This window comes from Acromyrmex echinatior, chromosome 4, assembly GCF_024713525.1.
Source record: "Acromyrmex echinatior isolate Ae372 chromosome 4, ASM2471352v2, whole genome shotgun sequence".
Taxonomy (NCBI): domain Eukaryota; kingdom Metazoa; phylum Arthropoda; class Insecta; order Hymenoptera; family Formicidae; genus Acromyrmex; species Acromyrmex echinatior.
Genome location: NC_141855.1, coordinates 60,364 through 83,892, shown reverse-complemented (window position 1 = coordinate 83,892; position 23,529 = coordinate 60,364). Strand labels below are relative to the sequence as shown.

The 23,529-nt window shown below is 36.8% G+C and overlaps 2 protein-coding genes across 6 annotated transcripts; one reads left to right on the top strand and one right to left on the bottom strand.

Annotated features, from left to right (window-relative positions):
• The first annotated feature begins 1,184 nt into the window (after positions 1-1,184).
• LOC105147589 (WD repeat-containing protein 89) lies at positions 1,185-3,833 on the top strand. Its single transcript, XM_011058712.2, has 8 exons — positions 1,185-1,326; positions 1,384-1,605; positions 2,248-2,474; positions 2,568-2,902; positions 2,974-3,102; positions 3,177-3,271; positions 3,355-3,457; positions 3,519-3,833. Exons 2-8 carry the CDS (start codon positions 1,436-1,438, stop codon positions 3,663-3,665), a joined length of 1,206 nt encoding a protein of 401 aa, XP_011057014.2. The 5' UTR covers positions 1,185-1,326; positions 1,384-1,435; the 3' UTR covers positions 3,666-3,833.
• On the bottom strand, positions 3,747-22,556 carry cyst (rho guanine nucleotide exchange factor 18 cysts). Of its 5 annotated transcripts, none has more exons than XM_011058713.2 (19): positions 22,361-22,556; positions 21,853-21,961; positions 17,153-17,527; positions 15,997-16,385; positions 15,522-15,671; positions 15,243-15,430; positions 14,242-14,379; positions 13,613-13,688; positions 13,401-13,518; positions 13,084-13,276; positions 12,058-12,132; positions 10,643-10,699; positions 9,953-10,505; positions 9,637-9,866; positions 9,012-9,541; positions 8,716-8,918; positions 8,415-8,594; positions 7,654-8,354; positions 3,747-7,559 (listed from the first exon to the last, which is right to left on the bottom strand). In XM_011058713.2, the coding sequence occupies exons 2-19, from the start codon at positions 21,890-21,892 to the stop codon at positions 7,244-7,246; spliced, it is 4,512 nt and encodes a 1,503-aa protein (XP_011057015.1). In that variant the 5' UTR covers positions 21,893-21,961; positions 22,361-22,556; the 3' UTR covers positions 3,747-7,243. The 5 variants fall into 5 exon arrangements, with proteins under 5 accessions (XP_011057015.1, XP_011057016.1, XP_011057017.1 ...); XM_011058714.2 differs by having other exon boundaries at positions 13,613-13,685; XM_011058715.2 differs by lacking the exon at positions 12,058-12,132.
• Positions 22,557-23,529: the final 973 nt, after the last annotated feature.

The following is a 23,529-nucleotide window of genomic DNA, read 5'->3' as shown; positions in this document are numbered from 1 at the left end:
TCGCCATTTTAGACTACTGCTCATCTTCGGGAACGAAATACCTTATATTCTTGTACCATGTACGGGCCTATAACTTTTTAACGATAATTTTAGCTGGCTAGGAATGTAGTTACACGTATTTTTAAGATCGCATCTGATTGGGACATTTCATTAGATATTAATAGACCAATCAAACGAAAGAACTCACTGAGCGCTCAGTGAGCGATTGTCATTCTAACTTCTGAATGCACCCAATGGCTGCGTTCAGTGTACTCAACAGTTGAGTGAGCGCTCGTTGCTATTGATATATTTTTCCAGATCTAAAATGCTGATTGGGTGATCTAAAAGAATACGTCAATAACAGCGAGCTCTCACTTAATTGTTGGATGAATCTAGAAGAATACATCAATAGTAGCGAGTGCTCACGGATCCGCAATAGTTGAATCTAAAGTCACTAGATTTTTTAAGTTTCGCAATTGATTTCAGAAATGTCGCGTCAAAATGGCCGAAGTGCACACAGTAGAGCACTATATTGGTATTCGCAACCGCCGTTTTTAGTCCCTTCCCCACTCTTGGTTCTCTCTTCAATTTTCTTAGGGTATAGTCAATGTATTGTTACAAATAGAAAGAATTTAAAGCGTTTTTTGATAAGTCAATTTGTAAAATTTTTTCTTCTAATTGGTCCATCAAACGCATTTGTAGCGAGACTTTGCGAGCTGACCACAGCCTTAGTTTATCAGCGGAGTGGAGAGAGAGAGAGAGGAGGGAGGGAGAAAGAAAGAAGGGTTGAGGAAAAAAGCAAAAGAGTGAAAAAAAAACTAAAAATGGCGGATGCGAACTCATAGTGCCTTAGCACACAATTAGTACACAATTTCAAGCATGATAATTGGTGATTCATTTTTTAAATTGTACTTACATATCTTTTCGTGCACTTTCGTGTATTAAACTTTTATAACAAATATCTGTATTAAATACCTGTATAAATTAAATAATACATAAATTAAGCATTCATACATATCTTTGGATTATAAATAAACTAATTACAATTAAAAAATATTTATGTATATACTTGACAGCTTTATTTTATCAAATAAAGTACGTATATGCAAATGCATAAATTTGAAAAGGCCATTTTACATCAAAATGGATTTGAAATATTTTAAAAATCTAGGCTACGTTCCAAAACTTTCTCTCTGAGGAAGATGCTACAGTATACGTTACATGTACTATATATTTCGAATAAAATTTTCCTCAGAGAGGAAGTTTTTGGAACATAGCTTTAGTGACTTTATTGACTTTAGTTGAGTCTACCGAACGCGATCATTGTAAAGGAAAAGATGGCTTGAGGTGCGTGTGTAGTGTGTGTTTTGATTTAACCTCATTTAATTTTAAATTTTGTTCTAGTATCTGGTTTCTGTGTTCTTTTGAATCAGTTGTAATTTTGAATGCAGAGAATATGTCGAGAATAGTTGAGTCTTTGAAAAAATTAAATGTCGAAAACGACGCGGAATTGTGCCGACAAGACAATGATAGGGTCAACAAGAAGGTCGATTTGACGCTGTCACTGGAAGAAAAAGTGTCACTCGATCAGAATGACTACATATTATCCGTCTGTGGAACCCAAAGGCAAATTTTATATTTCCTTATAAGTCTTTTATCACTGCACTTATCTTGTTTTCGCCCAAACTTTATATATATCTATACTGTTTTAATTTAAGTACAGTGTACACTAGTGAGTCGCAAAAATAGACTTTATTTAATTAGAACATTTAATGTCAAATCTGTGCAAAAGTATAACACATCTACCCTAAATATGTTTCTATTATATATATATATATATATATATATATATGTGATCTAAGAAAATTAATATTTATTGTATGATCAAAACAATCCATTTTTTAAATAAATTTTGTCAATGACACAAAACTAATTTGCATTTTTTGTAATATGAAACACTATTGTATATGTTCTAATTATTTGATTACAGTAAAATATAATTTTTTGTTTAACATGTTTGTTGCATGTATGATATTTTCTATAAATGTTTTTTTAAATTTAAATTATTTATATGTTCAATAATATATATTTTCAGTTACATTTATAATATTTTTGTTTAAGACCAAAACTTTGTTATTGCCAATTTAGAGCATTTATTTATTGTTTTACACTTAGATATGATATGAAATGATCTCATTATATATTGCCTAAAATTATATGTATTAATTTTATTTTGTCATATAAACTATTGTTTGTTTGTATGTATAGTGAGCCAGAATTTAGGATTGGAGCAGCATTGTCAGATCACTCTTGCATAATATATTCTGTCGGCGAATCCTTGAATCGAATGATTACACTAGATCATAATCAATCATCTATTGTAGGAATTAAGTTCAGTCCTACTTCTAAAAATGTATTATATATCGCAACCAATGATGGATTAATTACAGCATGTGATTTGCGTGCTAAGGGAAAGGCTGTGGCAGAATTTAAAGGTAACTGTCAGCTCTAAAAATCATAAACATAAGTTTTCATCGATAAACGTTTTAAATAATTACGTCTTAACTGTTTTTGTCTTAACATTATAGATAATACAGAAAATGGCAAAATAAAGCCTTTGGCTAGCTTTGATCTTAGCTATGATGAAAGGCTCATAGTTGGTGGGACAGAGCACACGAGTGGAGATGCATTTATTCTGTTTTGGGACATAAGGCAAAGTAATTCAAAACTAGAAAATAAAAACAATCTCCTTGGTGGATATTGGGAATCGCATATGGATGATATAACTTGTCTGACCTTTCATCCTTCCAAGCGGAATGTTTTGGCATCTGGTAGTACAGATGGTTTGATGAATATATTTGACCTGACACAATCCTCAGAAGATTTGGCCTTAACTTGTTCTTTAAATACCGAATCATCAGTGGTAAGACAATCAACTTAATTCTGTACAATATATAAAGAACATCTTTTTAATCAAATAGCTTTTTTTTTTAGGACAGATTGGGTTGGTTAACTAATGATTCTCTATGGTGTACGACACATACACAAACGTTACAGTTATGGGAATGTGAAGGTGCTAGTGCATATGCAACATTTGCGCGTAATGATTTAGCTGTATCACAAGTATGCATGGTTTTTCTATCATTATCACTGTTTATCGCTTTTATTATAAAATAATTAAAGAATTCTATTTACAGAATGATGATCCTGATAATTGTTACTTGGTAAGATTCCATACCACTAATGCTTTTGGACAACCATTCGTGTTAGCGGGTTCCAGCACAGTTAAAGGGTATTAATTTGCAATATAAGTGTAATGCATTATTCAAAACAATTTTTTTCTTAGATTTATAATGACATAACATATTTTTTCAGAGAAAATCTAAGATGCTTGAATATTAAGAACAATCGTTTGGAAACATATTACGAAATTGTAGGGAATAAACAAACAGTACGGGACAGCTGGATGCATGAGAAGGTAAATTCTAAATTAAAAAATTACTTCAACTTGAATCAATAATCACCTCGTATTTTCGCAGAGTGGAAGCTTGGTGACAGTTGGTGAGAAAGGCATTGTCAATATTTGGCGACAAACGGAATCGTCGATACAGCAAAATTCAAGTCATAAGTTGTTAACTAAAATTGGAACTGACCGTGATCGGCATCACAGAACTAAACCCTATTAAAATAAACATTTAGGAAAAAATATTAATGCGGAAAAGTAATTGTATCATAGTGGAATTGGAACAATGAACAAAGTGTCATAATTGTATATTTCCCTCACATTCTTCTTTATTACAATAACAGTTGTATGTACATTTATAATAAATAGGTATTATTTGTTTATGCGATTATTCAACGGCGAGTCATATATCGATTAAAAAAATGTAGCCACGGGTTTCGTGGTATAAATGCTAAGGAATGTAAATCACATGTAATTGTGGATACATTGAATTAATGGACATGGAAGAAAAGAATAAGACAAACCGTAGGAGTCGCACGCGACTTGTAAGGAAACGATTTCCTTTTACCACAGCAAGATTAGAATTAATAAAACAGACGACATTGGCAATCGTCATAGAGAAAGTTTGTATCAAGCAATTAGTACTCGTGATAGAGGATAGTCAACCAAATAATGATAACAATTGATAGTCGTTTACAGTCTCTGCGTTTGAAAATCATCAAAATTCAAGGAGACTCCTATCGCCAATCTATGAGCGTATCAATAACCAAACACACGCCCGCTTATTACACATTATGTAATATTACAATTAACGATTCAAAAGACGATCGCAGTAGCGAGTATCACAATGATAACAGTAGATATAGTTTTAGAGCGAAACGGTAGTATAGGTACAGAGTAAACGTACAAAAATACTTCCCATGAGCATCGGGGACGTAAAGATTCACTAAAACGTGGAAAACCGCGTTACTATAACTTCATATATATATAATATTTCTTTATATATCATCTTTATAGATATATATCCTTTCTCAAACATTGCGACGCCACGTGACGTTATATTAGAAAAAAAAAAAAAGATACAAAACGCCACGAAACGCGCGTAGGCCGTCGCGCTATTCCTCAGCTATCGCCGATTTGATTCTTCGCGTGTTATTGGGATATCCGCGAGATTGTGTGCGACTTCATTTATTTATTACAGATATATCAGTCGATGGAGACAGAAAATTGCGGCACTTCATTGATCGTACACTACGACATCAACTTGCTGATTGTTCCATTGCATCATGTCTTTTAGAATACAAGCAACCTACAAGCGTACAGAAAGATTGTTTTCTCCAAAAAGGATTAATCCTTTTTAGTTTTCTCGAGTCGATATAAAATTTCAATTTTTTTACAACTTTTTTTATCCGGCTAGTCACGCTGTAGATAGTACATCATCTATATGCGTATATATATATATATGCGCTGAAGTCGAACACTCATCCGCGGAGGACGCTATAACAGCTACAATCACCTCGCGTAAAATATCACCTCGCGAGCTTGTCACACGCTCGGTATTGCAGTAGATAGTAAACAATAGTAGTAGATTTGTAATACAGTCGCTTATGTTATTTTTTTACTTTTTTCCCTTTTTCCCTCACATAACTCAACATATGTATCTTACGGAATACTTTTTTAAGATCTATTGTCACCGTGATTGATTGAGACGAACTTGTATAGTATTATTAGATTATTACTTAAGTTTCCTTAACGAGGCTAATTCATTAGACTCTTCTTTGTCCACTGTGCCTCAACAGCCCTTTGTCTTGCAATCCGATCATATTGCACGTCAGTCTTTATATGCTAAAGAATGTACATTATGACTAACCATTTATCGAGTTTAGAAATTCATAATTTAGAATCATATTAACAATTACATTTCAATACAATATATTACATATAACACGTTTGTCGCACAACTGTCCTTTCCATTTTCGAATCTGAATCCGAAAGAATGTTCGACGCATTGTCGTAACGACTTTTTTCTAAGATATGCTAAATATTATATATACTAGCTTTCTGTGCTATTACAGAATGAATCGGTAACCCAACGTGCAGTATGATCGTACTAGGATTTAAAAAAATCCTCATTTTCCATTCAATACTCAAGAACTTTTTCTTTCGTTGATCATAAGTGTGACGTACAAATAAAATATATTAGATACAATGCATGAGATGCAAAATCGTGAAAACCGACGCGAATTCTTGCAACGAGCGGGATGAAAGTTCGTTACGATTCTCGTGTAACGGACCCTCTCGCTTTCGCGTACTGTTTCATGTGGGTTCGCACGAGCTTTCATCATTTCGATCTTACATAATGCAATAAATAAGATAGATTGTAGACAATAATATGAGAAGAAAAAACAATAATGGCAGTGAATAATCCCGAAACGAAATGTCAAATATGAAATCCTTCCATTACAATTCATTCGTGGGAAAGAATCGCGGGTGTATCGCATACGACTTATATTCGTGAAGAACAGAATGTGTAAAGCAAATGTTTTGGGAACTGAAATGTCATCGATTTTGACCAGTGGCTTGGCACATATACTGATAAAATGACGATAATTCATAATTGTTAATGATAAGTATCCTATCTGTCTTTAGCATGTATTAAAATATTGCAATAGTTACGATATAAGAATAACTATCGCGGATTCGCTCTATCATTCATAATAGAGATTCGTTCGTACGTTTACATAGGCTAGATATGTAATGCACGAGAGTCGCATCATTTACGCACGCACGCGCACAAACATAGACACACGATTTACTTTTTCATTCATGCCCAATTGTGCTCTCTCTCTCTCTCTCTCTCTCTCACACACACACACCGCGCGCACGCACACACGTATACACGCACACACGTACACATGCACATACGTATGCTTATGAAAAAGTATATATATGTATACACATTCTTTGAAATATCTCTCTCTCTCTCTCTCTCTCTCTCTCTCTCTCTCTCTCTCTCTCTCTACCTTGCATTTCAGCAAGCGCAGCAACATGTTTGTTTAAAAGATTAATCTAAAATCTTGTTTCTAAAACTGTCAGTCGGCTTGATAACATAACGAGCAAGAATTCAACAAGATCGGCTGATTTACTTTGCTAAGCCGGCCGTTAATATTCTTTTCTCTTTCTTTCTCTTTTTTCTTTTTTTTTTACTTCAATCACTTCTAATAAAAATTGCATTCTTAATTTATTTTTAAATAAAATTTTTTCTTCAAAATTTTATTCTTAATATATTCCTCTCATCAAGGTAATAGAATTTCGCGAGATTTGGCATAAAAATGATTATTGCCGTCAGTTATAGCAGTTGGAACGTAATAAAGTATTACATCTCTTTCGTCTCCCAGCTATATCGAAACTAACTACTCGCATTTATTGACGATAGTGTTATTGTGTGGACAAGATGGAGTATCGTATTACGTTACGATTTTGTGAAATAGCCTTAAGTGCATTCTTGTAAGACTATCAAACCTGTAGTGAGGAAAGATTGAGCGATAGAAGAAAATGCGAAATAGTAGGAGAAACATACGAAAGAGTGTATGGTGTGAAGCAGCAACTAGATTAATCATCGTTGCAAGAAATTTATGTCGAAAATCAGAAAGATTTAACGCGGCTGCGAGACTGTTGGCTGCTCCTCGACTGATTGCGCGGTGACGGAGCCGGTGTTAAAGTCGGTGTAGTCGTGCCGGTAGTGGCGGCACTGGCGCGCGATGAACGAGACGAATGTTTGCGACCGAATCGAAAGAATCGTCAGAAGAAGATCACCTCCTCCTCTGGCGGTGGTTGCTGCTGCTGCTGCTGTTGTTGTTGCGATTGCGGCTCCGTACTTCGCTGCTGCTGCTGCTGCTGCTGTTGTGCCTGCTGATGTACGTACGGAGTGTCGGGCGGTGAGCGAGTAATGCGAAGTGAGCGATTCGACAAATGTGTATGATTTCCGCCAATTCCATGATGATGGCTGTTTCCAAGCTCTGGTGACGAATAGGCAGACGATCCGGTGACGATCGCAGGACTGCTGCCTGCCCTGGAGTGTCGATCCGGACTATTATTGCTCGTAGTACTACCGCTTCTGTCGATCATAGATACGACAAAACATAAGATTATTACTTGTCAACTAAAAGATAAACGTTTGCGATGTTTAGAGTAGAATGAGCTAGTTCTACCTTGTGTTATTGTTACTTCCACTGGCAAGTTTCAGTGGTAACTGTTGCTTAACCGGCAAATTACTCTGTACTTTCTGCTGATTCGTCGCGCTAATCAGATTTAGAGGGATGCGTTTAGCTTCGGGTTGTGCTTTATTACGTGCGCTTTGCATTTCGGCGTTTTGCGTTACGTGAGATAGGTGAATCATTGTCGAGCCGGTTGTGGAACTTCCGACCAGCGTTACGCCCTGTCGCTCCAATGCTTCGAGTCGTCGATACAACTGATCCCGTTGTTGCGTTACATCCCGCTGGTCCGCAGCCAATTGCTCTCTTTGTCGCGTCAATTCAGTTCGTTCCTCCTCCAACTGAGTCTTCTCCTGTTGAGATGCAGCACGAAACGCTGCTTTTTCCCGGCAAAGCTGATCCTGCAAGTTCCGAAGTTCTTCCAATTGACGATTCGGATTCGGTCGGCTATTGGATGGTTTGCCCTCTTTACAAGCAGCCAATTGTGCTTGCAGGCTATCGATCGTTGTCATTTGATTACTTATTATACAGAGTAATGTATAAACATGATGAGACAAACGTATTGCCGCCCATTGCTGATCCTTGTTTGTCTCCAATTCTTGACCGCCTTTCTCGTCGGTATTTTCTTTGGGTAACTCACACAGCTTCGGAACGGGAATTACGGTATGTGTCGTGTTCGAATCACGTGGATATCTTTCCTAAAAATCAAATATTATTTTATACGATTATTTGACATTTAATTGTTCGTTTATACGTACTTTATTATGATCAAAACCGGCAAATGTTTCGGCCCTTCGAGGAACGCAAAGAGCTGGTGGAATGTAAGCTTCACTGTGGCGTTCGCCGGCGGAACTCAAGCTTCGTGACAGAGTAGCGCCGCCCGCGCTGAACGACAACGAGCTAGCGAGACGTGTCGCTTCTTGCACGGCCACGACCACCTGTATCCAATATAAAATTTAATTTTATTAATCCGCTGATTTATAAATTAAGAATCCACAATAATTTAATTTATAAATAATATTCATTGGATGAGATGATATTAATTGGATGATGACTAACTTCTTGCCATAATTGAGTAGTATCAGTTCCTTCATTGTGTACCAACCGGGTATAATCGGCACCTTCTTTCTCAGGCTTCTCAATTCTCTCGTTATCGCTTTCGTTCCCGCTCCAAACATTCGCCGCTTGTAAGAGTCGCATTTGCAAGTTCATCTTCTCTTCAAACAGTAGCGCTTGCTCTGCATCTTTCTTTCGCAATTCGCCTGAGACAACACAATTGTTTATTTGAATACATTAGAAAAAGCAAAACGATATTAGAAGTTACGAAAACGTTGAAAAGAGCTAAAAGAACATACCGACGATTCTAAGTATATGTGATTCCTTAATCTTAGCAATACGTTGCTTCTCTTCACTGGAGACTAGCGAAATCGAGGAGGCGCGAGTATCTCGCAATTCATTATTATTTTCAGTCAGCGTGTCGGTTTCGTTTTCGGGATCTTGTGGGCAAGCCTCGACCGCCGACCGAATAGCCTGTATCCATAATTGTTTGTCCTTTGGCTTCTGAATCTTTAGTTCGAACATTTCTGGTTCGGCTGGGTTACTGCTTATTAAATAAATGCTAGATTCTTGACGAGCCTTCTCGCGAACCAGCAGTTTCTGCAATGATACTATACCCGCTTTATTGTCAGGCACGAAGAACGCGTATTTCTGATCTCTCTCAGCCAAGAAAAACAATATGTCTGAGAGAACGACCACTACAATGGCAGTCATTTTGCCACGACCTTGCATTAAGTATGCAGTGCCCTCGAACTTCAGAATTCTATTAATTATATCCGACTTCTTGAATTTAGTACCACGATACGTCGCGAATGACTTCGCGTCGATCCTATAAAAACATTAATATTTATAGTAATATCTTTCGAAAAATTAACCACGCAGGAAATAAAGAATAATCAAAAGAAAAAAAAAGTCGAAACTTACTTATTGTATATTTCTAATTTTCTATCTTCTCGCTCTTTGTCGGCTACACAAGCATCTACATCAGCTAAAATCTCTTTAACAAGGATCAGTGCTTTACGTAAATCTTCACTTTCCTCTTGTGCAATACCAGTTTTAATGAGCGGCTCGATCAGCAACGGATACTTCGTCAAACGTTGAGTAACGAAAAGTATGCATTCAGGTATACCTTTCTTTTTCAACAAAGGATTCGTCTAAGGATATAAATTATTTCATTTAATAAATCGAACCATTTGAATCTACATTGGTCATTTGGTAGTTATTCATTACTAAAACTTACCTGACAGTGACGAACGAAACGGGCGAAGCGAGGATCGTTACGCAAGTAATACTTGTACACTTCGACAGCGTCCCGATGACGACTGCAAAATTCTCCATACGCACTTTTCATGCGTTGCGCATTGTCGTTCGAGAATTGCTCAACTAGAATGTCGGCGATCGTAGAAACCACGGGATTAGCACTCTGCCGTTTTTGCAGCAACCGCAGAAACCGCAGATGGATATCGATCAAATCCCGTAGTCGGGGAAACATGCGCTTGAGATCTGGCTGGCCCAGACGAAAATGTCGTCGCAATCCCTCCGCGAAGATCTTCTCCATGGCGAGCAACACCAAACAATGATGTTTCTCCGTGAGCACGAATTCGTATATATGTTCCTGTCTCTTCACTTCGCGGTCGCAATGATCGACGAGACGTAATGCGATATTACGTCCGATCGCGGAGCTCCAAGAATCGGGCTCCTCCTTTCCCAATGTCAGCTCAGGATCTAATTCCTCGAGATCTGCCACCGTGAACTGATGAGCATCGTCCCCAAAGTCAAATTCTTCCCATCCACTGAAATAAGTCACTTTATTTAATTTTTTGTTTACGGCGTTACGATATACATAGTATGTCTATCTTGATTAAAAGCGGATTCAACTTTATTACAATATCTAAGAAAAAAAGAAAAGAGAAAAGATACATTTACAAACCTCAGAAGATCACGATGTTGCCCGCTCTCGGCATCTTTTTCTTCGTTTATCGTTTGACTGAAAGAAAGATATAGCTTTGTTTCATAAAGCACAATTTATGATTAATAAAGAAAAGTTTTATTCTCCCTTAAACAAGGCACACAATGTTAAGATTGAACTTCAGCTTGAAAGACTCTTGAAATTAATGTACTGAGATGCCGGCCTTTTAAAAAGACTGCGGATTATGATGTGTTTTAAAATATTTAAAAATTTTAGTATTTTCTCAGCATCTTTTCTATACAAACCTTGCAGACGATATTATATATCTTCATTTAAGCATATATGAATCTTCATCTAATTCTCATTACGTAATCAATGTCGTTCGTTGCAATGCATGGCCAATAAAACTAGCGGTCTAATTGTAAGATAAATTCAGAAAGATAAAAAATCTTTGATATTAATATATAGCAAAAAGCCATTCGCAGATGAGCACTAATCTGCAAGAGTCGGAAACTCCGAGTTCAGGTCGGGTGGTACATGCGTCATAGATGCAACCACTTGTTTTCTCTCCGCTCCTATTGTGTCCTAACTTAACTTTACTTAAACTTTTCCAAGCAATCAAGAACACGGAATCACGCTATATGAGGCATTACGGGAGACTCGAAGAACAGCACCCGTTTTATATTTTTGTTAAATCTTAATCCAGACCCGACCCAAAACTTTACAAATTACGAGAATATGATTGTCTATGATGAGAATTCGGATACGAAATCTCGTGACACATTGAGAAACGAAGGTGGGAACGACAAGAGAAAGAAACGTGACAAACTATCGTTGAAAGGGCGGAGGTGTAAAGTAGAAAGGAGAGATAGAAATTGGTAACATGTCATGAACATGTATCTACTGTGATAATATATTGTTCGATGTGTAATTACTTGTGGAAAAATTACCTTACGGATTAATGCTCGCGACTTACGCGCTACAATTTAGGCGAAGATTACAATGACAAGAGGTAACACATATTATTGAATGGGCACAAATCATAGAAGCAAGCACAAGATCAGAAGCATAGGCAGGGCAAGATGATGTCTCTTCCAGGTAAATAAGACAAGACGGCAGAAGTCGATTGCCGTTGCTGGACAATATGCATGTATGTGTATGTGTGTATACATGTGTGCGAGAAAAAAATCGAGAAACGAGAAACGCGCGTCTTTCCTAGACGCGTTGTAAAGCTGGATCCAGATTAAGCAAAAGATCGCGAACAAATGTGAATAAATAACTTGTTTCAATGAATGCGAATGCTACATGAAAGCAAGTTGTTGATTCGTGTTTGTTTGCACTCATTTACTTGGTCCAAATTCAGCTTGAGATACACGAACAGAAACGAACGCTTTCGACAGAATACAAGAGGAACACATCAGATATCAGAGACTTACTTGACTCCAAGTTTAGTGGCGACTCGCCGCCAAGGGCTGTAGCTTGACACGGTTTTCTTGTGGCTGTTAATTTCCCTTTAATCGTCGTACAATCGATCAGTTTGCACGTGGTTGCACGAGAGGGAATGCACGGGAGAAGGAAAAAGCACATACTGCATTAGGGCAACTTCATTTCGCCTATTAAACCGTTTTTTCTTCATTTCCATGTTTCTTGCTAATTCTTTTCTTATGCTTTTTGATTTTACGCGTCGATACCTATCTTTAACAAATCGTTCCCACACGCAAGAATTTCTGTTCATTAATAAATATACAATCCTTTTTTTCTTTTTAAATCGACGTAATGTAATTAAAATTTAAAATCAAATGACTCTTGGAGTTACGTCAATGAGTTTGATAACTTTTTATTATCACGCAATTATCGACAGTATCAGCTGCTAGTATTATCTTTGTAGCTTGTGTACTTATGTAATAATAGCAAACCGAAAGCTAGCTGAGGTAGTATCTGAGCATAGTATATTCTGTATAAAGTAATACATAATATATGTAAAAAAACAATATTATATCAAGATGTAGCGGCGCGATGCTGAACGCGCTAAAGCTTGCCGTACTATTGATGTTGCTAAACTGCGAAATTAACCAGAAATAATAAGCTTCTGAGCCAGCCAAAGCCTCGGAGTAATAAACAGATGCACAAATTTTATTTGGTTTAAGATTTTCCCCATCTCGTTTTATACTATTTATATGTATTAAATATAAAATTTTTTTAATTGATAAATTATCGAATCTTCTTTCTTATTCTCTAAATATCTAAATATGAAGTGAGTAAATTCTAATCCATCAATAATTGCCAATTAAATTAAACAGTGATATGAGTTATTCATTAATCATTTCATATAGTTAAAAAAAGTTCGTTATAAACTCCGAGTTTCAGCCCAGCCATGCTATTTGCGTGCGAATCTTGAACCACAGATACGCAGATCCAATGCAAAAAAAAATGTATAATCTTTATCGGTATAAGTTTATTACCTTCCGCTCCCGGATGAGGCTGGTAGCGGTAGCGACGTCGTAGAACCCCGTTTGTTGACACTGCTGTTACTCGAGATGGAAACATTGGATAAAGACTTTGTTGCAAATTTGCCAGAGTGATGCTTAGATTTGATGCACTCCAACACTACTTGATCCTTACATCCCTGACTTTGATGAACCGACGTTCCGCAATCTGATTTTATAAAAATTAAGTAAAATATAATTAAAAAAAAATTAATTATAACATTTACGGCAATTGTGAGTTATTTAATTTACGGCATTGTGCGTTATTTAATTTAATATAACGGTTTTCTTACTGTCGCAATGAAGGAGAGGTTTATTTGTCGAATGTTTCATACAAACATCACATAAGCTTCCCTGAGTTCCTACCGTTACCCACAGATGCTGTTGACTAGTCTTCTTTCCGCTTTTATCCTGAAATAAGATTTCAGCATGGTTCATCGGAAAAGTTCTTTATCAGATAATATCAGATAATCTTTATCAAATAATCTTTTTTTTTTAGATTTACCTTCTTTTTGCGGAAGAAAATAGAACCGCGCTTTCTTCTTGTCTTTTCGGAATGATGATCGTCATATGCAGTACTACTGAAAAATTAATATATATATATATATATATATATACATATATATATATATATATATATATATATATGTGTGTGTATAAACCAACGTTGTTCAATTTACAATCTAAAATAAATATTTTAAATTGCATTTTGTAGATGATTAGCAATGCACTATAGAAGCGTTTCGATCTGGTCATAGCTTATTGTGAGATAAAGGTACGTTCTGGTGTAATTTCTGTGTGCAGAGCTAAAAATGTGTTGCATGCACAATCATGTGACATAGTAATTTTCGTTGTTATATATTTCGATAATTTTTGTGTTTAGTGAGTCTTAAGTAACATTAAACTGCCTATACATATTTTAATTAATATCTAAAGAGAAATTTATTTCAAATAAATGTATGTGAGTCCATCTTTAGTTTGCAGTTGTAATGTAACTACAGACTATTTTTGGTTACAAAATCAATCGATTGGTAAACCGGTACAAACCATTCCCATCAGAGACATTAAAAGGTTTTCGAAGTATCATAAATAATTCGGTTAAATATGAAGAACTTAAGGCATCAGAGTACTCACTCAGTCAAAAGCTCGTCAAGGGATATCTGGACATTCGGAGTTCCTTCTCTATCTTCATGGAATTCGTGGCTGTGTGATGTATGAAGATCTTCGGTTTCTGTCTCACTCCCGCTACCCTTTTCGTTTCTTTCATGACGGCTGTTTCATGCAGGATTGTAGCAAATTTTCAAGTACAAACACAAACTAAGCAACTATTGTGTATAATGAATAATTGTAGTTCGGATATTCTCAGATGATCCGATGCACATCGATAATATTTGAAATAATAAACTGCTCGCGATTAGAAAAACAGTTATATTGGCATAAGTAATCGATAAAATATATATAAAATTAAGCTTTTAAATCAATAGCAGATGTGCACTGTTATTATTACTACTTTTGTCCCATATAAAATAAAAGACGCAAGATATTAATTGTATTCGTCATCAATAACTAATAATGTAAGCCACAATATTCTTTGGGCAAAATATATATCAAACTATATGAATGGCTATTATAAGATTATTATTTTAATATGACTTTTTCTTTCTATTGTATATTTTATATGACTTGCAATACAATAATACGCGAGCAGTCGTAAGATAAGTTAAAAGATCTAATGTAGAATGTTTCAGGCATCTATAAATATAAATATCTCTGAGATTTATTCTACTACTTATAAGTGTTCATGCATGAGTACGTCTGCGTCTGCATTTTCAAAATGAGTTTCTACTTGTGCGAAAGATTGAAAAATCGACAAGATATAAATATATACGTTTGAAAGTGTACATGCATGGGTATTTACACACACATGAATGTACACGGCATAAAAAAATATATATATATATATATGTGTGTGTGCATAGCTTTTTGTGTGCTAATTAATAATGAGATCGCAAGCTAGATAACGACTATTTGAAAGTGGCGTTTCTATATAAAAGACAATAGAACATATAAGTCTATTTCTTCATTATCGTTGATCTAGCTATGTGATCTCCATTCATGATTCGTAATGGACTTACGCTGCAAGTGAAGGTGTTGTCCGAGTTCCGGTTTCAGTTAAATGCGCGTGAACCTGCGGTGTAACAATCGAGGGCGTCGATATGGATTTCTGAAGAGGTAAACGCGAACAAGTCAGTCCTGGCATTAAACTGCTACTTTCTGCTAATCTCTGACTACTCCTTTTTGTGACTATCTTCTGATATTCGTTCTGTCAAAGAAAAATTTGGTATGTAGTAATTCTTTGTTTCCGCGTGCATATCGAAAAGAGAAATCATCTTTCGAAGAATCTCGAAAATTACCTGTACAAGATCAGCTTCGTTCAATGAGTGCGTGCTCGTTTGCGACCTGCATGCTCGATTGCTTACGCCTACAGGTCCGGTACATGATTTTCCATCTAATTCCATCTCGTTTTCGCTGTCTAGGCTACTTAAACTAATGCTGCGTTGTCGCTGAAATGAGTAAACGAATACGTCGTGATTGCGTGTTAAGCGATGGCTTCGGCAAGAAGCGCAATATGCAAGACAACAAAGCAACTAAAATCATGCTACCATCGTAAGGCGAAAAAAAAGTATGATTATGATCGGGCATCTGAGACCGATATAATTTCGACGAGTTCAGATTTCGATGTTACAGACATGAGATAATTTCTATATTCTTAATAATGGGAATACAATAATATTTTTGGCGAGCATCAAAATTCACAGCATCAAAATATGAATTCAGCATCGAAATTGAATCGTGCTCTGGTTTTAACAAGTAACAGGCAATATTAACCATATTTTGGGCCTGCAGATGATTTTGTCCGGAGGAATATCGGCGTCGGCCGTGTCGGTTCTCCTCTAGATCTCCCAGATCTCCAGTCCAGCTGCGTCTTCTATCTATACCTTGCGCCTGTTGCGACCGGACATGACCACCTGCTGAGGGGAAATGCGTTGGGGAGCTGTTTGTGGAGCAATTACCGAGGACAAGATCAGGATCAGAACCAGTGTCGTGATGATGATGATTGCCGGATCGAGACGCGAGCTCAGCCGAAGTCAGCGGACATAGGGATGGGCAGGAGGAGGACAATCTTTGTGGAGCGTTGTTGGAGGTATATCTTAATGTCAATTCTCGCATACGCTGGATGCAATCGTGTATTTCGTGCAGTTGCTGCAAATTCTCCTCTGCAAGAAGAATATTTAAAGAATTGAACGTTTATTAATGTTTTAATTTCTTCTAATATAAAAAGATAAATATAGTAGGCTAATGAGAGTCAGCAACAATAAACGGCGCAATTATTTAATAAACAATCAATAATCAGATATTGAATTGATGTCTTCTTTATTTTAAATGTTTCGACTCTCTTTAGAGTCCTTCTCAGCAAGAATAATACAAGTATAATTAGCTCACATGTCCATAATGCTTAAGTCACTCGCAAATTGACAAAGATGCAGCGTTGTTAATCTGACATTTAAAAAAAAATCTTATTAGAGTGATAGATGTATACAATTTAAATGCCTTACCATCACGGAACATAAAGCATTGTACTAAAGCTTTGTTGAACATATTAAAACTTAAAAGGAGAGTCAAAATAAAGAAAACATCAATCCAATATCTGATTATTGATTGTTCACTAAATAATTGCGCCGTTATATCGTTGCTGACTCTCATTAGCTTACTATATTTATCTTTTTGTATTGTTTAAAATTCGAGAGTTCTAATATAATTATTGTATTATTAATTTCTTCTCTTATGTTTTAACTTTTTTATAATTTTGACGTTCTTTTAATTTAAATTTTATAAATATACATCTTGATATTTATATTTATATTCTCTTATATAAATTTGAATATTGCGTGAATCATCATGCATTAGAAAATAAAATAAGAACTGTATATAAATTGGTATCTTCAATCTTCAAATTCAATTACGTGAAATGAAAGCCAATTACCTAGGACCGGATAATTCTTGGCCACACCGGGCGAATGCGGCGTAACGCTAATGATGGGCACTAGAGGATTAGGCTGGGCTTGTATAATATTAGTGCCGAGTGCGAGTAACGGGTGTTGCTGCTGCTGTTGCTGCTGCTGCTGCTGTTGGTGGTGGTGCTGTTGTTCATCGCCGCCCTCAGACATGGTGATCGGCGCTTTATCGGTATTGTCTTTGGTGCTGTAGCCGGTATCCGTAATTATGCCGCCGTGCAAACTCAGGCCGCGTAAATCCCCATTAATGATAGGCAGCACGCGATCGCAGTCGGAGTGCGATGAGCCAAGGTAATCGGTTATTACATCCTCCTCGCTATCCTCGCCGCTGTTCGGACACTCGTCTGTCAACATGTTATACAATTGTCGCGTCTATGTTACAATAATTATTGACAAATCGAACATCGGCATCATCATTATCACCGCTTCATTCCCATACAGCACAGACTCCAAGAAACATCCTAAAAATGTCCAAAGGCTTAAGGACGTACTCAGAGTGTCTTTTGGATAAAGTGTATGTATGTGTGTGAGTTCCTTCATTAATTCAACGTCATGTTACAAGCAGAATTCTACATTATCAAATACCTTGCTCTATTTAAATTATAGCTGTGTGCGACGAGAGATGAGAGACAGAAAGTGACATGTTTTTCATAGTTTAATAGCAAAAACTAACAGTGATGGGGAGATGCGGGTAAAGAAGTTTACTAGCGGTGTCCTCACGCGGCGTATACTATATACATAATACAGAAAGTCGAGAGTTGGAGTCGGAGGGAGTTCGGAAGCGCGATACCGGAAAACCGATACCGAAACGTCCTCTTCGCGCCGCCTCTCTATTGACTCGAGGGACTGGGAACAAACGGCGACTCCGCGACAATCACACCGGCCCCCGCGACGGCCTCATCTCAGACTCCACTCCGTTCTCGAAATATCGCATAAAGGCATATTCAATGGAAATCAGGTCAGATTGTGTTGTCCGCCGGCAATAATTCGCATCTGCGTTTTCCACTTAAGTACACGAACGGGATAACGTAACGGCGTCCAGAAGGAGGACTGTCTCGATTCCTACAATGTGTCCGTTGGGACGAGTTCTTCGACTGATAACATCGTCAAGTACGTTAAGGTCAAACCGGATTCCAAATCGGGCACCACGAACGCAAGTTGAATTTTAAGGATCTCATGATCTCACAGCGACGCTTGGAAATGAAAGTCGAAGCGGACGAAGGATGACAAAGAAATCTTTTCTTGTTCAGACAGGGTATCAGACAATTCTCCAGAGTCCAGATCGAATAGTATGCGATCGCAGTTAAAATATTCGTGAGAAACTAAATCAGAGAATCGTAACTCCATATGTAACTTTACGTTATGGTAAAGCTAACTAAGACTATTAACTGGTCCGATTTGAGCTACCACGATTCTCAATCCCGACGCGAGCAGGATCCACGCTGTAATTTCTGTGACGTTAATTACTGTGCCGATGTCTTTTACGTGCGATCGTCCGCGTTGAATTTCTCACGAATCTAATCGAGACATCATCACGCAGCTCGCGTGTGATTTGATCCAATTTGAGTTTTTCCTCTTCGCGATGGATTTATCATTGTCCTTGGCGAATGGGACGGGCGCGAGAAGCGCACGAAATAGCGTACCGTAGCCGAACACTTTTCCGGGTAGAAAGGGGCTGACAGACTGTTGCTTTTCCCTCTGTGTAGCTCCCGGAGCGAGAATTGATCCAGTGGTCCGCGCGCACCACTCCGCTGCCTCCGCTACACCCCCGCGACCCTGTAATCCGCCATCACCACCGCCAACCTTCAACTCGCTTTTCCTCCACCACCGCTATTACCACCGCCGCCGCGCTGCTCGCGCCATCGACATCAGCACTCTGTGTTTGTTAGATTTGTATCTTTCCACCCTGAGCGTGTCACCAAGTAGCTCAATATGAATCTTTAGTTACCAGCTACCTTCAGATACACTTCCCACACAACTTTTCACACGGTTCTGCGGATAATCTTCTATTCTCGGACAATTTTTCTGGCCGTCTTCTTTTTTGGGAACTGTTGAGAATTTAAAACACCGAGTGTCTTTATAAGCAATGATAATTTCATCAATATTGCTATAACTTTGATTTAAATTGGCTTCTAATTTTCTAAAAATGAAGCTAGAAAGAGATGAAAAATTATTATAACTAAATGAAAATCGTGATGAATTGATTATTAATAAAACAATGAATTATATACATAATAGACATAATTAGAGAATGTTTTTTGCGTTTTCTATTTATAATATAAATCTAAATTTATTAGAGTTCACCAATCTTCAATTGCGTATAAATTAAGTCACATAAAAACCAATGTTTTAATAAAATGCAATTTTGTATTGAAAACTTTTATACTATCTCTTTGAAATATCATATAAATATATACCATAAAAAATTATTATGTACCTACTACTATTTAATAATCGAAAACTATTTATTTATCAGTTTAGATATTCTTTTTCAACAACTTTTTATATCTATTAGAAAACTGATATAGCTAATACCAAATATTTTAATTAAGCTTTTTTCATTTTGTAGCTCCTTTTAAACATCTTTTAAGTAACTAAGCTTTATACATATTAAGATTGCATTAAAATAAAATCTCTACTTAAAATGAATATTTCGTATTAATTATTCAAGCTCTACATTTATGTATGCGCTTCTAGCAACGCAATAAAATACTTTAATTTACTTTTCAACAATTTTTTTCGTTTGTTTTACTATTACATCTCCAATGTGGCCATCTTGCCTTTTCAGTTTTCAATCAATCATTTTATTACGGAAGGGTTTCATTATAGCAGTAATCAGCGTTACAAACAACAACTCTTCGACGGTATCGGTTACCAGGGGGATGTCACAGAGAGACATGATTGTGTTGCTCCAGCTGGCATTTGAATGTAGGCCGCAGTGACTCCGAGTCGATATTATCGGCGTTATTAAATATTCCGGCGGTATAATGATTTTCACTGAAGTAGCCCGTAACGATCGTTCCTTCATTGTGTGTGAGAATATTCGATACAGCGATACTTATGTTGGTCTGCACGTGGAAACCTTACGGCACTCAACGATAATTATTTTGTGGGTGACGATGTACGGAATTGCTCACTATAAATAAGAAATAACGGCGCATGGATTTCCGCGCTTCCGGAGAAAGTTTCGGCATCTCCTGGCTTTCAAGTGGCATCACAATGTTCGCATTCCTCCGTTTTCCGTTTCTATTCTTTTCTTCGTAAAAGCGTGCGACAGCACGTAATCGATCGCGCTGCGGAAAAACTAACTGTATTATACTTTGATTACGTTGAACGTCAAGCGCAAAATTGATATTATTGCCATTATCAGATACTCACGGAGTTGAATTTTCGTTTAACAGGTTATCACTGTAAACGCATTACCACGCCATTTAACGTTAATCTTGTTTTAACGAGGCTAAACGCCGATGAGAATTCGCAAATTAGATCTCTCAGCAGGATGCTGACTTTGCTCAGACGTGCCAAAGCATAATATGAATACAATTTTAACAAACTAAACTTTTTATTACAGTTGTTTAAACAATCCCTAAAATATTTTCAAAAAATATAAAAGCATGCTGATTAGTGATGTATGAACATAATTATACTTAATGACACTCTGGTATAAAATTGTTTTTTTCAATTTAGTTTTTCTTAATTTGTTTTTCTTCATTATTTTAATATATGTCTTCCCTAAATATTTATCATGAGATAAAAAAATAACAAAATATGTGTGTTTCATACATTTTAAAGTATAACTTCTCTCTCTCTCTCTCTCTCTCTCTCTCTCTCTCTCTCTCTTCACTATACATGGTATTGATTACCTCAAGAATATTCTTTTGTTTCTGTCCAACATAAATAGCAATGATAGATACATATATGTATATGTACCACACAAGACACATCAAGTTTACTGGTACGTAAAATGCATCTCACTCCAATACACATTATGATGTTCCTTCTTTTTATATTTATGTATGCAACGTTCATTATAATACTCATATAATAAAATCTTTGTCAATTTATTTTCTAAAACAAAATAATTAATACTTCTTTTCCTATTTTATTTATATTCAATAATATTTATTTATTCCTTGGTAAGAGACGTTTTAACAAAAGACGTATTTTAAAACTATGATTATGTAATCACTAGATTATCCTTATCAGTGTTTAAAATGTAAATCGCTAGAATTTTAAGATAATAAAGTAAATATTTTTTTCCCCATATGTAAAACTTCAAACATCTTATTCTTGAAAAATATCACAAACGAAAATACTAGGAAAATATATAATATATGTAATGTATGGTAGTTTCCTCAATATTTTCGTACACTTTCATATTTCATGAGATATTTTTCAAGAATTCAGGGGAAACATTCTAACTTTTTGACACACACACACACACACACACACACAGAGTCAATTTCTCTCTCTTATTCTCCGGAAATATTTGATATTAAAATGATACATTTCAACATGTTTTGATCATGCATTGTATGTAAGTCAATAAACGAGGCATATAAGGTATAAATACACGCCGCGTACCTACGCTGCACTTACGCCTACACAACAAACACCCATCCACACATCCTCTTATGACAGACAGAGAGAAAGCCGAGAGACGACTCACCGGAGGAAAACGGGGCGAGCACCTCCTGCCGCTTCTCCATCGTTTGTCACGTCCCTTTCGAGCGTATTTTCGGGCGGCCGTACCTCGCACTTCTCAAAGACTGCACGGACTGCAACAGTCGAAAAGAAACGGTTTAAGAAACGCGTACGACGAGCAGGCCGAGATCGAGACGCGACGTGACGGGCGCTCCGTCGCGTCGGAGCGCCGTGGAAATCCGTGAATTCTCCTCTTCCGTGTTCTCTATTTCTCTCGCGATCGCAGATAGAGATTCAAGTACCGCTTGCGAATTTAAAAAAATAATATAATAACGAGAAAAGAAAGAAAGCCCGAGCCGCGGGCCGCGAGGAGAAATTCACTTACGGACGCCCGTCCATGCGCGTGCGCGCGCGCGCACTTTGTGCGCGCCAGGTAGATCGTTGACAGGTGGATCGTGATCCACCGTCGATGAATCGATCGCGCGTCCCGACTCCCACGCGATTCCCATTTCCCGCACCCGCGGGATACGTACCCAAGTACACGTATCCTTTATCCCACGATAGCCATTTAGCAGCGTCCCCGAGACCGGGGTGCGTCTCTGTCTCACGGCGGGGCTCGTAACTCGTTCAGTGATGCGGGGTAACACAGTCTCGCTGGTTTCGCGTCGGCAGGCCTACCGTTAGCGACACCGACACGGTCAAAGGCACGTCGGCCATCTTGTACTCAGTACTGGATCGCCATCGCAGTGCCGTATCGCGTCACTGGCGTCACCAGCGTCACTGGCGTCACCGCTGTCCAGTGTCCAGTCCTGTCCTGTCGATCGCCTGTACTGCTGATATCGCTTCACATTGTGAAGCTCTGACGGCGAGGAAGGAATAAGAGAAATTTTAAAGTCAACAAAAAGTCAAAGTTCACGTACTCTTTGAAACTTTTAGAGCGAATCTCACTCTGGAGATCAATTGTGTATCTTGGAATAAGATGAAAATTACAAAAGTGAGTAAAATTCACTAAAGGTGGTTCACTTTAAGACCGTCTTAAGTCTTAAGTGTCTTATAATACAGTCCTTTGATTGGCTTATGACTTCTTAAGATTTAAGACAGCCTCAAATGTAAGAATCGATTCTAGCCTGTAGATATATTGATATAATTTTTATCTTGTTACAAGATACATATTGTAATCGATCCTATGAGAAAATTATTATGAATTGAAAAAAATTAATTAAAAAAATTGGAAAAAATATGGTTTGTATATTATTATGTATTATTATGTAGAATAAGATGATATAGATAGTATTAAATATTATTCATAATGATTGAAAATTGGCAACTTATTGCATTTTATTTTTTATTTTATTTTTGAACTGTCACCAATTATCTAAAAAAATAAAGAAGAGTTTTACGCTGTCGTATCTCATTGTATATCGAAAAAATCGATTAAAAATTGCAGTAGACAACAGCAAGCAAAACAATGGCAAAATGCATTTTGTAATTAAATAATTTGTCTGTGATAACGAAATATTTATAAAACTTATTTTTATCTTAATATGTACTGAAATTTTAGAAAATTAATGTTGTAGGAGAATAAAAAATTTACACTTAAAGTTGTTTCGTGATTTATTGTATATATCTTTCTTATTTGAATTAGCCTGAATTTTGTAGTAATTGGTTCCGCCATTGTTATCTTAAGCTTGATTTAGCCAAT

Coding starts and splice junctions, on each gene's coding strand:
- LOC105147589 (XM_011058712.2), top strand. CDS start 1,436: ATGTCGAGAATAGTTGAGTCTTTGAAAAAATTAAATGTCGAAAACGAC. Junction 3,272..3,354: donor GGTTCCAGCACAGTTAAAGG/GTATTAATTTGC, acceptor ATATTTTTTCAG/AGAAAATCTAAGATGCTTGA. Junction 3,458..3,518: donor ACAGCTGGATGCATGAGAAG/GTAAATTCTAAA, acceptor GTATTTTCGCAG/AGTGGAAGCTTGGTGACAGT.
- cyst (XM_011058713.2), bottom strand. CDS start 21,892: ATGGAGAAGCGGCAGGAGGTGCTCGCCCCGTTTTCCTCCG. Junction 13,689..14,241: donor CTTGACGAGCTTTTGACTGA/GTGAGTACTCTG, acceptor TTAATTTTTCAG/TAGTACTGCATATGACGATC. Junction 9,542..9,636: donor AAATTAGAAATATACAATAA/GTAAGTTTCGAC, acceptor ATGTTTTTATAG/GATCGACGCGAAGTCATTCG.